General features: G+C 36.8%; 1 protein-coding gene across 5 annotated transcripts in view; it reads left to right on the plus strand.

The window, feature by feature from the left end:
- The window catches only part of OMA1 (OMA1 zinc metallopeptidase), an 81,624-nt gene extending 67,760 nt beyond the window's left edge, over positions 1-13,864 (plus strand). For 4 of the 5 annotated variants that reach the window (XM_027108382.1, XM_027108381.1, XM_027108383.1 and 1 more), the window contains exon 9: positions 13,412-13,864. In XM_027108382.1, the coding sequence (XP_026964183.1) occupies positions 13,412-13,621 (210 nt within the window). In that variant the 3' untranslated portion in view covers positions 13,622-13,864. The remainder of the gene's footprint in view (positions 1-13,411) is intronic. The other variant, XM_027108384.1, reaches the window with a different exon arrangement.
- Positions 13,865-14,252: the final 388 nt, after the last annotated feature.

A 14,252-nucleotide genomic window follows, 5' to 3' on the forward strand; every position in this document is an offset into this window, starting at 1 on the left:
GAGGGAGGGAGACGCAAAAGGGAAGAGATATGGGAACATATGTATATATATATATAACAGATTCACTTTGTTATAAAGCAGAAACTAACAAACCATTGTAGAGCAATTATACTGCAATAAAGATGTTAAAAAAAAAACAGGAAAAAAAAACAAAGAACGCAGACGTAGAGAATGGACTTGAGGACATGGGGAGTGGGAAGGGTAAGCTGGGACGAAGTGAGAGAGTGGCAGGGACATATATACACTACCAAATGTAAAGTAGATAGCTAGTGGGAAGCGGCTGCATAGCACAGGGAGATCAGCTCGGTGGTTTGTGACCACCTGGAGGGGTTGGATAGGGAGGGTGGGAGGGAGATGCAGAGGGAGGAGATATGGGGATATATGTATAGCTGATTCACTTTGTTATACAGCAGAAACTAACACACCATTGTAAAGCAATTATACTCCAATAAAGATGTTTAAAAAAGAAAAAAAGAAATGGGGTTGGGTCAGAGGAGGTTTCACTGGGAAGATGGTATTTGAATGAAGACTTGAAATAAGTGAGAGAGTGAGCCATGTAGCTTCCCAGGAGGAAGAACCTTGCAGGCAGAGGGAATAGTAAGTACAAGTCCCTGAGGCAGTAGTGAGCCTGGTATTTGACGACCAGCAAGGAAATCAGTGTAATTGGATGGGGTAAGCAAGGGAAGGTGGAGGATGCAAGGCTCTACAGCCCCGCAAAAAAAAAAAAAAGACTGGCTTTTGTCAGAGATGGAACACCACTGGAGGGTTTTGAGCTGAGGACTAGAGGAGTAACAGGATCTGAATTATGTTTGAAAAGAACGTGATCTACGGCTCCTACAAAGCAGTACAATCATATAATTTTGGAATATTTTAGTATAGTATATTGTTCAGAAAATAGACTAGTTCCTTTATTGTTTTGTTTCTAAATCAAGAAAACGCCCCCAAATTAGAAAAAAAAATGCCCTTTTTTTTAAAAAATGTGAATTCTGAGATAAAGCATGTGTAAATGCCTAGTTAAATATAATCCTGTGATCCACTAGCATTTAAAAAGGATAAAAATAGGGTTATAGTAATAATATTATTTGTAGTTAATAATATGATATGTTATAATTTTATTTACTTGAAATAATCAGTTAAATTTAGGAAACACATGTTCCACATATTCGGTTACCATAACAACTTGGGAGAAAAACTGAAGAACAGATGTTATATCAACCTGTTGATGTTTAATAGTATGACAGTTTTGAAATTATAGTTACAATGTTCAGATTTTAAATTTATATGTATATACCATACGTTGTCCTCGAAAGACCTTATTTAATTTTCCTTCTGTAAGTATCATTATACAATATGAATAAGTGTGAATATGAGAAACCGTATGATAACCCAGGGTAGAAGTTTACTTGAAAGATTGATTTTACAACTGAAAGCATTTATACTGAATTTTGTATTATTTCTTCTCTCACCAACTCTATGCCATCCTTTCCTTGGTGAGGGGGAAGAGGATGGAGAATAATAGAATATGTAGGAAAAACGATTAATTTGGACTTACTAGTTGTCTGGGGTTATGTTATTGTAGTCATAATTTTGAATAGGATTTATTTTTTAACGTTCTTAGAACTTGCAATGTCAGCTTTATTTGTAAACTATTTTTTAAATCTTGAGTTTCAACGTTACTACATTTAATATTTAGACATGAGAATCAGTGGCAGACTACAAATGCATTCATTTTAATCTCATTTTATTTCAAATTCTTTAAACTTTCAGGAAGCTGGGGATTTTAACTCATGTGTAAATCATTCTTACACATTTATAATTGGACAAAGTAAATGCATAAATCATTAATATTATACATCTCATAAGTAGAAAATATGAGTGTGTTTAACATTGAAGTGAAATGTCGTTGTTGGCCAATGTACACAAACATACACTGTTCACCTTGCAGAATTTCATTTTGTCTGACAAGAAGAGTGTTGAGGAAAAGGCAAATATCATAGCAGCTACTGTAATTGAATTGGCCTCTGAATCATATAAAGCCAGGAAGCCTGACAGTAACATTGTCTAAAACCTTAAAAAAATATTATGGTGCATGTGATGTGTATCTACTTGAGGCTGAAATGAATGGGCTATTAGAAAAAACTTGCTTTTATAGGGAAAGGGGAGAAAAGTAATGATATTTTTAGAAAAATATGTTTAAAATTTGAGGTGATTTTTTTTCCTTGAAACGTCTTGGTTTCTATTTTCAAAGGAAGCTTTTAATCTAATTATGAGGCTTCTTTGGCTTTAATTATTTTCCTGTCTTTTTTCCTTTTTTGAACTTAATTATTATAGTTTATATTTTTATGCATAAATAATTGCTGTTTTACTTGATATATAGTACCTAGAAGAATCCTGATGTGTACCAGCAGTTGTTTTATAAATATTTCTATTATTACTGGGAATAAATGCAGCCATTTCTTAATACCTGATTCTCATATGTTAAGAGTGGTTGATCATAAAATTTTATTTGAAAACTTTTCCATATTATTTTATCATTCCAGAGGATAATTGACCCGTGTCAAGGTGGCCTTACTTTTTAATTTTTTATATCTATTCAAAGTTTTAGTTATACTTAATTAGACCACTTAAAAAATTAGTCAGACTCCAATTTCCGTTGCAGTTTATGAAAGGAAATGAGTTAGAGGAGAAAAAAAAATTTTTAAGGTAAAATCACGACTTACACAAATATAAAATGAACCACATCTGAGATTTTATTTAACTTATTATTAATGAGGGAGCCAGTAATATCTTACAACTAGTTCAGTTGACTGTACAAGTAGGTGCAAAACTGATGCATTCATAAGGCAATAATCAGTTGCATTTCACCAGACATAGTTCATTTCCTTTTCTGTGGACAAGTATCATTTACATTGTTTTAAGTTTTCTACAACTTACAGAGTGGTAAAATCTCTCTAAAGCCATGAAAGGCTGGGATAATACCAAAGGATGCATTTGACAGGATACCAAATGATCTTCTCATGCCCATTTCAAATTCTTTCACAGTTTTCTCTGTTTTTATTTCCTGTTGTCTTCCAGTAGCCTTTCAAGTTGATACCAAATCGAATCATCCTGTCAGACTAATAATAAACAGAAGTTTTGTTTTGTTATTTTTAAGTAGTCACATAGACATTATCCTTGTATTTTCTGTCTCTTAAAGTGGTAACCTACTATTCTCATTATTTTCTGTTAAATTTGTTTCTAGTGAGTTTTTGCATTGAGATTATTGATGCTAAAATTTCAGATCTTTTGAAAAGTATATGCTTAACCTTCAGAAATCAAGGGAAAGAGTTGGAGATTGAGAGGGTGTAAAGAGACTGCTTTCATTTTTCAGAAGAAACATTTAAACCTCTCATGAGCCATTTAGAACTGAAGACGTAGATATAAAATCAAGAATGAAGTTATAGAAATGCAAAATGACAGAGGAAAAGGGAAGCTACAGAGGAAAAAGTTTTGTTCTAAAGAAAAATTTTTTAGTTGACCTTTTGATAATAAAAATTTTAAAACGTATGTAAAGATAGAGAATAATTTGAATAATTTAATAAACCCCCGTTTTTCACTTACATTCAGTAGTAGCAACCTTTCTATACACTTGCTTCATCTGCCTCTTCTCTTATTTCTTTCCCCAGAAGTATTTTAATGCAAATCCTAGACATGAGGGCTTTCCCTTCTAATTGCTTCAGTATGTAGTTTAGAAAGTAGTATCATTTTCTTTCGTAATCATACCATTAACATAGCTAAGAAAATCAAGTAATTCTCCTCAACACAGTTAAGTATCCTGTGCATATTCAAATTTCTCTGTCTCAAAATATAGTTTTCTGATTGTTTTGTTCAAATCATAATCCATCAGTATCCATACACAGCATCTGGTTGCTGTGTCCCTTAAGTCTGACTTTAGAACAGTGCCCCTCCCCTCTGTTTTGTTTGTTTTTAAACATGTTGACATGTTGAATAGATCTAGTCCCACATTCTAGATTTATCTGCTTGCTTCTTAGTGATTTTGACCAACTTGTTTCTCTGTATACCTATAAGTGAAAGTTACGTTTTTGGCAAGAATATTTTATAGGTTGTGCAACTGTGCTTCATACTGCTTCACATCAGGATTCTCTTAATCTGGCTGCTCCATGTTTAGTGATGTCACGTTTGATCAGGGGCGTTGGATGGTGATGGCCTTAACGCCTTCTTTGGAAATGTGGTTTTCCCCCTTATGAGCAGCAAGTGATTGTGGAGTGGTGATTTGGCACTCTGCAAAAGATCCAGTTCTTTAGCAACCTGAGAAGTGTTTTGATTAAGGAAATATCATCCTCCTCTGTCTCTAAAGGCTTAGCTAAATGTGTGTCTTCAGGAGGAATTAGAACAGTGAAGAAGGAACTCAGACCAGCCAAGTCAGCTCTAACAGAATAAAAGATGTTGCAGCCACATTTTTCTCCTACTCAAGAGTAGATTTAAGATGTAGGTAAGGGCTTCCCTGGTGGCGCAGTGGTTGAGAGTCCACCTGCCGATGCAGGGGACACGGGTTCGTGCCCCATTCTGGGAAGATCCCACATGCCGCGGAGCCGCTGGGCCCGTGAGCCATGGCCGCTGAGCCTGCGCATCTGGAGCCTGTGCTCTGCAACGGGAGAGGCCACAACAGTGGGCGGCCCACATACCAAAAAAAAAAAAAAAAAAAGATGTAGGTAAGACAGATTTTTAAAAAAAATCAGAATGATGATGAGTGCATAAGAGTTGGCAAGAAAGGAAAGTTGATCATAGGTAATTGTATTTAAAAGACTAGGTAGTGTCTGAGTGTCCTTAACTAATACTACCACAAAGACCCTCGTCTAAACTAAATCCAACAATAACGACCAAAAAACAAAGCCCCTGAAATGCCCATTTTCCCCCAGTAAAATAAGCTTCAAAGAGTAGAAAAATTTTAAAAACAAAACCAAATCTCAAATCTCAGTCTAATTTAAAAATGTTACTTCATTGGAGAGGACAGCCTAGGTGATGAAAACTACAGAAACAGCCCCACATGAAGCTGGCATGATAAGGCTGACTTAACTACACTGAAAGTGACAGAAGAAGAATGACTTTACAAATGTAAGATACATACATTTCAAAAACTTGCTAAACTTGTGAATACAGCAGAGAAGCTTGTAAAACTTTCATTGGAGGTTGTAAAGAGAAGATCTGATGCTCCAGAGCAAACTCACTGATGCTTGGAGATAGAGGAACATAGCACAACCAAATTAAAACATCCAAAGCTAAAGTGTCTAAACAATGGAAGCATATTGAAGACACAAGGAAATCCAAACTGCATTAACAGTGGTAAGGATTCATTCATGTCTTTATTTCTTTGACTTTGGTTTCTATATCCATTTTTTGATTTAGATAACATTTCTAAAGATAGGTTTTGAGAAGAATCCCAGAGCATCATGCATGAGAAGCCTGATATGAACATCCCTATATAGTTAAATTTATCAAGTGTTTAATCGTCATTGCAAAGATAGGCTCTTAAAGATGCCAAGGTATAAAGAGAAAATTTAAAAACAATAGTAAGAATGACTTTGGATCTTACTTTTCAGACTTTGGAGAACTGTAAGGGTCTAAGGGGGAAAGAAACAAAACCAACCAACCAAACAGAAACCAGTGGAGCTAATACACTTTGCTATGGTATCTAGCCAAACCAACTTTTCTTTCTTTTAAGGTGGAAGATCCCTTAATAAATGAAACACATAAAACGATATGTCAGTGAAGTGCTCAGTAGCAGTAGTGCTCTTTACAGAATCCACTGACTCTCGAGAATTAGATAAAATGTATAGTTTAGTTTGTTTATATATGATTGTGATTATAGTTTGCACCCTGCTGTTCTTAGAAAACCACAGATCATGTAAAGGAATTAACAAAGAAATGAGTTGAATAGGACAAAAATAAGATTTAACCGACATTAGAGACTAAATGCTTGGAAATAGATGTATATTTTCTTCTTAAATGTGCATAAATCTTTTATAGCAATATTGGTCATACAACTTTTTTGGACAAAAAATATGTGTATGTAATATAAAAAATGTTATGGTTCAAATTGTCAGAACACAGTACATTAAAATTAGCATAACAAAAAATAAAAGATGGGTGAAAGTTAAAATAAAACTGTGTATAAGGCAAGAGAGAAATCCATAAACAATAAGAGCAGTGATATAGCTATGTTTTCATGGGTTGCTGTCAAACTGATTTGTAAAGGAAATTTTATCGATTTAAATGTCTATATTAATAAGACAGAAGAAGAGAAAAGAAATAGAGTAATGTGTCCCAGATAGGGAAAATACCATTAATAAAATTAAGCAGAAATAAGCAAAATTACAATAGTTGTTTCTTTGGAAAATTTAGTCAAAGTGAGAATCATTGGTTAGTTAGACAAAGAATGAAATGTTAATATGATCAGGAGAGGAGCTACAATAATTAACACACAGGAGAACCAAAAATACTTCGAAGAATGTTATTTTTAGTTGGATATTAGTTAATGGGCCAGGTCAAAATCAGAAATGAAGTGTGTGCATGCATGAGTGTGTGTGTGTTTGTGAGTATTGCCAAAATGGATGCAGCTAGAAGTAGACATTATAACTAGAATGAACCTCCTCAAATTAAATTTTGAGGAAAGTGGTAAGGTGTAATTAAATTAAATAAATGAAAACAACTGTATTAGAAACCCAAAGAGTCATAACAAATAAGTAGAGAAAAGGACACCTAGCCCTGATGGGGATTAACTTTGGAGAATTTTTTTAAAAGTTCAAAGAACAAATATTCGGTGAATAATTAATTCTAGCTTCAAAATATAGAACGGGGGCATTGTTAATTATTTGATGAGCAAAATGTTAATCATTTTGTGAGTAAAAAGATTTTGTTTTGACAATTTGATAAGAACAACACCTTTAAAAGAAGTTATGGTCTGGTGTCATTAACCAGCCAACCATACAGTACTGCTTAACAATAATGATTTACAGTGAGCAAGTAAACTATCCTCAGATGCATGGGCAGCATAATAAAGGAAGCTATTAACACAGAGGAGGAAATTTAGGACTCATCTTTAATTTCTCTCTTCCCTTCCTCTCTGTATCTTGCCAACTAGAAAATTTTGTCGACAGCTTCCACAAGGCATTAGGGATGTATGCCCTTCTCCATCAGCATTGCTACTGCCCTAGTAAAAGTCACCATCATCTCTTCCCTAGGTTAACTGCAGCCATCTCCTATTTTAATCTTCTTGTTCCACTTTTCACCTCAATCCCTAACAACGTATTTTCAATACAGTAGCCAGAATGCTCTTTTTAATGTCATTCCCATGCTTTCAGTGGTTTCTCATTTAACTTTGAATAAAAATCCAAACTCCTTACTTGGTCTTTAAATCATGTAATTTGGCCACTGCCTGCCTCTCCAGCTTTTTCACGTGCCACTCTCCCCAGGTTTTCCTTGATTCCAGCTATTTCACGTGGAGCCTCTTTCCTCCTTACAACCCCTCTACTTGCCGATTTCTCAGCCTGGAACATTCTTCCCTCAGCTCTTTACACAAACGTTATGTGCCGAGGGAGGCTTTTCCTGATCCCCCCATCTCCAATAGCCTCTCTTCCGTGCAGTCATTCTGTAACGCAGTTTACTGTTTAATTTCTTTGTGTACTTAACTAAAGTTCCCTTGTTTACTTATTATCTGTCTCCTCCCCCAGAATGTAAGGCCCCTTTTCACTGCTATATCCATATGCCTGAGACCATTTCTGAGATACTTAGCGAATATTTGTTAAATTATTGCATGATGGTAATAATAGGAAAGGTAAGTAATAAAATATTGTGTTAAAACTAGAAAAATTGGGCAATGCAGTTGAATAACAGTTACATTCTCTCAGAAGTTTAGCATGCAGCAGATTAATAGTCCATGATGGGAAAAGAATGCTTCTAGGAAGTAGTGAAAAAATAGCAGTGGTCTAAGGAGTTTGGGGTTTTAATCTGACCCACTCACCTAACTTTGAGGTAGCTACCTAATCTAACGTTCAGCTTTCTTCATCTGTAATATTAGGATAGCAATAAGTCCTGGATGTTTTATGTATGTACTTGTATGTTTGTGGGGTAAGGTCCTGCCTCCTTCCCTCCCTCCCTCCCTTATAAGACACTTTAATGATAAGTATTCAACACTGAGCCCAAGATTTCAAAAGTGGTTCATATCATAATACCAATTTAGATAACAGGTAAAATGCCTGGCACAGTGCAAGGTACATAGAAAATGAACAGTAAATGTTAGTTCCTTTTACTCCTAGTTGGAATCTTTAGGCTGGCTAATCCCATAATCCCATATTTAACTCTAGATCTTACATGGGATTCTTTTTTTTTTAATTAATTTATTTATTTGTATGTTTATTTTTGGCTGTGTTGGGTCTTCGTTTCTGTGCGAGGGCTTTCTCTAGTTGCGGCAAGCGGGGGCCACTCTTAATCGTGGTGCGCGGGCCTCTCACTATTGTGGCCTCTCTTGTTGCGGAGCACAGGCTCCAGCTGCGCAGGCTCAGTAGTTGTGGCTCACGGGCCCACTTGCTCTGCAGCACGTGGGATCTTCCCAGACCAGGGCTCGAACCTATGTCCCCTGCATTGGCAGGCAGATTCTCAACCACTGCGCTGCCAGGGAAGCCCTACATGGGATTCTTAGAATTGTATATTCTTATTATGAGAGTGTGTTCCTGTTTTCTCTTAGAATGTAAACTCTTAAGAGTGTTTTTCTTATGACATTTATCATAACCATTTATTCATAGCTTGTGTTCTATAAATGTTTGTTTAAAATTCAGCCTGCATTTATTAAGTACCTATTATGTGCAGTGCATGAAGTTAAACACAGAAAACAAAGGAATTAGAAAGGCATATTCTAGCTGTAGAGTGGGAAAACATTGCTTACTTTAAAAGAGATGAAGGCATATTTACTAAGATTTGAATTTATAAAAAATAAAAGATGTTGACACGGCAAAATGTAATAAAATTAACGTGGAAACGAAAGTGAGAAAAGAATATTTTACCAACATATGCAATAAAATCTTACTATGCAAAGCAGGTGAAGATTTGATGGAAATATGTGTGGTCTGTAACAGGATTCTGCTTGATGGGTAGAGGAGAAAAACAGTTCACAGATGAACAAACAGTAACAGAAAACCTTTGTAAAGTATGTATAGTTTTTCTAGCAATTAAGGAAATGTAGCTCAGACATCTCCAAAGTGCATTTTATTCAGTAAAAGATTTACTCAAGAAACATATAATGTGGTGCAAAAAAAAAAAAAAACCAAAAAACAAAAAACCCCATTAGTACATGTAATGCAAAAGTATTAAAAACAACAGAAGTGTGTTCTAATCCCTTTTTTCTAAGCCTTTTTATCAGTACTTCCATGCCAGCTTTTTAAAAAACAGACTTTATTTTTAAGAGCAATTTTAGATTCATAGCAAAATTGAGTGGAAGGTAGAGATTTCCCATCTACCTCTTGCTTCCATATGGAAACAGGCTCCCCCCACTATCAAAATCCTGCACCAGAGTGCTACATTTATTACGCTAGTTCAACCTACATTGCCCCATTATTATGACCCAAAGTCCATAGTTTACATTAGGGTTCACTCTTAGTGTTGTACATTCGATGGGTTTTGACAAATGTATAATGACATGTGTTTATCATTATAGTACCACATAGAGTAGTTTCATTGCCCTGAAAATGCTCTCTGCTCTGCCTGTTCCTCCCTGTCTTCCCCCCAGCCCCTGACAACCATGGATCTTTTTAGTGTCTCCATAGTTTTGCCTTTTCCAGAATGTCATGTATGTAACTAGGGTCATACACTAGGTAGCCTTTGCAGATTAGCTTTTGGTTTTTCACTTAAAAACATACATTTAAGGTTCTTCCATGTCTTTTTATGACTTGATAAAAGCCATAAAAGTAGCCAGCACTATTTCTTATTAGTGCTGAATAATATTTCATTGTCTGCTCGCATCACAGGTATGCAGTAACCTACTAAAGGACATCCTGGTTGCTTCCAATTTTGGCAATTACAAGTGAATAAACAAACGCTAAGCAGTTTTTTGTTTCCTACCAGTCACTTAACCTCTAGGGCTCAATTTCTTCTCTGTAAAATTTAACTGATGATTTCTAAGGATTCTGAGGTTTGAAATTATGTGGTTATCTAGATAGAAATCATAAAATCTTATGTTCTGTTGATTATGAATAACTCAGGTATGTGTGTACGCGGATGACATTATAAGGTGGTAAAGCCTTTCTGGTGAGAGCAGTCTGGTCCTATATAACAAAAATTATACTCTATTCTTACTCTTTGATTAGATCATTCTATTTTAGGGGGTCTCCCTCAAGTAAACCCAAATGGAGGTTAGAAAAATAACATCTTTTTTTTAAACAAAGGTTTTCATAGCGGGGTAATTTATAAAACCCACATAAAACAAAACTATGGAAACAATTCAAATGCCCAGTCGTGGGGAAACGCAAAGTAAATTGCATGAGGGCAGGGATCATGACTTCGTTCTGATCAATGTGTACCTAGCACCTTACTCAGTGTGACGTTCTAAATATTTGTTGAATGTGAAAGTCCTGAATAAAATCATTTAAGGGAAAGAGAAGAGCTTTCACTGAACATAAAAGGTTGTAGGATATGGCACTCTTCTCTTTGTTTGCTGCTTTGCATCTCTCATTGCTAAATTCAGCTGTGCCAGCTACTACCTGCTGAACTCCACACCTGGCCCTTTACTGATACCAGTGAAGGCCTTAGGCATGGGATGTAGCAGCCGTGACAGGTTGGCTTCTCACTTGGAAAAGAACATCAACATGGTTGTAAAGGAGTTAAAGCAAGAGTAAACTGTACGTCCCAGTTTTGACAGGACAGTCTCAGTTTGTGCCTGATGTCTCAGTGTAAATCTTATTTTAATAGCATTTCCTTTCACTCCCAAAGGTATCCTTGTTTGGACAGTAGGTCACCATTTAGCTGAGGGTCTGAATTTCTTTTTACTTTAGTGCTATAGCTGGGAAACATTTTCTTCCTTTTTTCAGTTCAATTTACTTTAACTAACATTTATTTAACACTCAATACATACTAAATCTACTGTATTGTGAGATACAAAGAAATTTCAGACAAGGCCCCTATCACCAAAGAATTTCACTTTAATGCTTTTTCCTCTTCAGTTTATTTTGGTAACTTATAGCCTCATTCAGGATCAAAGGTCTCCTAGACCCAAGCTCTTGCCCTGGCCTCGACCATTTAAAAAGACCCTTTTCTAGCTTGCCTCTGGTTGCATGCCCCCTCTCCCATGGGAGCTAAGGGAGTAGTCCCTCACCACATGGCACTCTGGTATTTGGGATAGTGGAATTCCTCACCCAAACACTTTGGAGCCCGCTTTCAGGGCCTGCATGGACCTCTTCCTTTGGACGCACGCACACAAGGTCCCTTACTGTGCCAGGTAGGCCAGGGGTGGGAGGAGAAGGGAGTGGACAGCAGGCCAGTGGCAGCAGCTGGGGTAGGCTCCCTGCAACCTTACATGTGAAATTAAAGAATTCTAATTTTGTACTTGGCTGTCCGAGTCATTTTTTTTAAAAAGGTACAGCTACTTTTTTTTTTAATATTAATTAATTAATTAATTAATTTCTGGCTGCATTGCGTCTTAGTTGCAGCACACGGGATCTTTTGTTGTGGTGCGCGGGCTTCTCTCTAGGTGGGGCATGGGCTCTGTAGTTGCGGTGCGCGGGCTTAGTTGACCCTGCGGCATGTGGGATCTTAGTTCCTCAACCAGGGATTGAACCCGCGTCCCCTGCATTGGAACGTGGATTCTCAACCACTGGACCACCAGGAACGTCCCCGTCAGAGTCATTTTGATTGTCTGTTCCTCAAAGTAGAATAGAACATTTTTTTATGTAGTCATTTTAGATGTTTAAATATATGGTATCTGAGCCTCCGTTTGCATTCTGGCCATGGACCCCACAAATATCAGGAGCAGGCCCACTCAGAGGAAAACCCAAAATCCGCAGCGTGACCTGTGAGATCCCGCAGTCTGCTCCTGCCTCCTTCCCGCCTCTGCTGCAGCTGCCCTGGCTTCCTCCACAGCATTCCAGCCATGCTCCCTTCTCAGGTTCTGGCACTCACTGCTGCTTCTTGGAATTCTCTTCTTCTAGGTACCCATGCGACCTCTTCCCTCAGGTCCTTGTCCTTTAGGTCTTCTCCCCACTGCTCCAAGTCATTATTTTATCAGTGAGAACTTACATTTTTAAAACTTTCCTACTCCCCAAGCACTGACTCTCCCCTCCCCTGCTTTTCCTCCCTTAACATGCATCACTATCAAACATTTAGAAGGAGTAAAAACCTAAACTAGCTTTTCCCCTTAAACATCTTTCTTTTAAAACCCCTTAGGTATTAAGACTTTTTTCCCTTAAAAAAATTGCTATTTTAGTTTTCATGTCTTAAAGTCATTCGTGTACCCGCTTTGAAGAAGCACATAGTTCTCTAAGGCTAGTACTTAAAGCGGCAGTCTCCCTATCCCGCCTTCAGTTTCAAGGGTAACCATTTGCAACTCTATTAAATGATTCTTTTGGTACTTCCCACCTTATCTGTATAACGTGCTTATATTGCTACTTCCTAACTTTTCGGTTTTAGGTATTATCTATTTCTTTTCCCCCACAGAGGATGAGAATTAAGTTCTCCCTTACCACTGTCACACCCTGTGCATACACACACATGTATCCAGCTCTCCCCCTTCCCAATATGGTTAAGTTGTGATTTTGGTTAGATAAAGATGCAGTTTTTAAAAACTGTAAACACTAATCACAGCTGAGCCATGTCGTATACTGTGCTTACTTTTCCCTGCATCGTTTTATTTTTCCTGGAGTTAAAAGTTGTCATGATTTTGATTTGCTTTCTTTTCTAGGTTATTAGCATCATTTCCACCCCAGACTGTCCCAGTCATGTATATCTTCTTTCAGTATGTTCACATCTATTTTCTGTTGTTTTCTCTCTCTTGAAAAAAATCTCTCTGCGTCTTCAGATATTCTCTAATCTGAATAATGTTCTCAGGATTGGCTCGAGTTTGACAAATCATAGAGATACTTCCAAGAAGCCTTATTTATCCCCAATAGGACAGTGGGCAGCCATTGCAAATACAGTTGTTTTTTGCAGATATCTTATTATATAAACAAATCATGTAGATATAACTATTTACTATGAATTTATATATGGTTCTCTTTCATATGTTGTAGTTAAGATACCTTTTATTGCAAAAATACAGAATGTATTCTTATATTTCATTGTTTCACATAGAGCATATTAGGAATTACTGGAATAACCTTAATTAATTTATATATGTGTATATATTCTGTGTTGTATTCTTTCTTTGTAGGCACTCAAAATTAGAGAGAGCTGTAATTGCCCACCACTTTCTGGAACAGACCCTCGATTACTGTTCAAACTCAGCATGAAGAATTTTCTTGAAGAAGCAGAGAAAGAAGACCTAAATATCACTGTTAAACCGAAAATGGATACTCTCCCCATTCAAAACGAGAAGCAAATAGCATTAACGTGTATAGTTGAGAAAAGAACTGGCAGTTGAATTAAAATTTATGAGACACCAGATACATGAAGAATGCAGTAATCCTTATCGTTTTCATGTTACTTTTTTAAAAATATTGTTTGAAATGAAAAAAAAAAGAGGATACTCAGGGTCAAATCATGTATATTACAGGTATTGTCTAAATTCTTATACTAGGTATTTATTTTTCATAAAATATTGATATATTTTAAAATATCTTCAATGAGGAAAATGTCACAGAATAAATTTATATTACACAGTTTACTCTGTTGTATACTTTTTTTTTTTTTTTTTGCGCGTCACGCGGGCCTCTCACTGTTGTGGCCTCTCCCGTTGCAGAGCACAGGCTCCGGACGCGCAGGCTCAGCGGCCATGGCTCACGGGCCCAGCCGCTCCACGGCATGTGGGATCTTCCCAGATCGGGGTACAAACCCATGTCCCCTGTATCGGCAGGCGGACTCTCAACCACTGCGCCAGCAGGGAAGCCCTCTGTTGTATACTTTTGATTTGGAGGGCAGAACTCTAGTGGATGAAGAATCAGAATATCAGAATGTGCAGTAATTGTTACTGTCGAGAGGGTTCCAGCTGAGCCTAAACTGCATTTCAGAGTCTGGATGGTTATGATGAACTGGGAAACTGACAGTCTGAAATA

Source organism: Aethalodelphis obliquidens, unplaced genomic scaffold (genome assembly GCF_003676395.1).
Source record: "Aethalodelphis obliquidens isolate GAN/ISIS:26980383/991018 unplaced genomic scaffold, ASM367639v1 scaffold9, whole genome shotgun sequence".
NCBI lineage: Eukaryota > Metazoa > Chordata > Mammalia > Artiodactyla > Delphinidae > Aethalodelphis > Aethalodelphis obliquidens.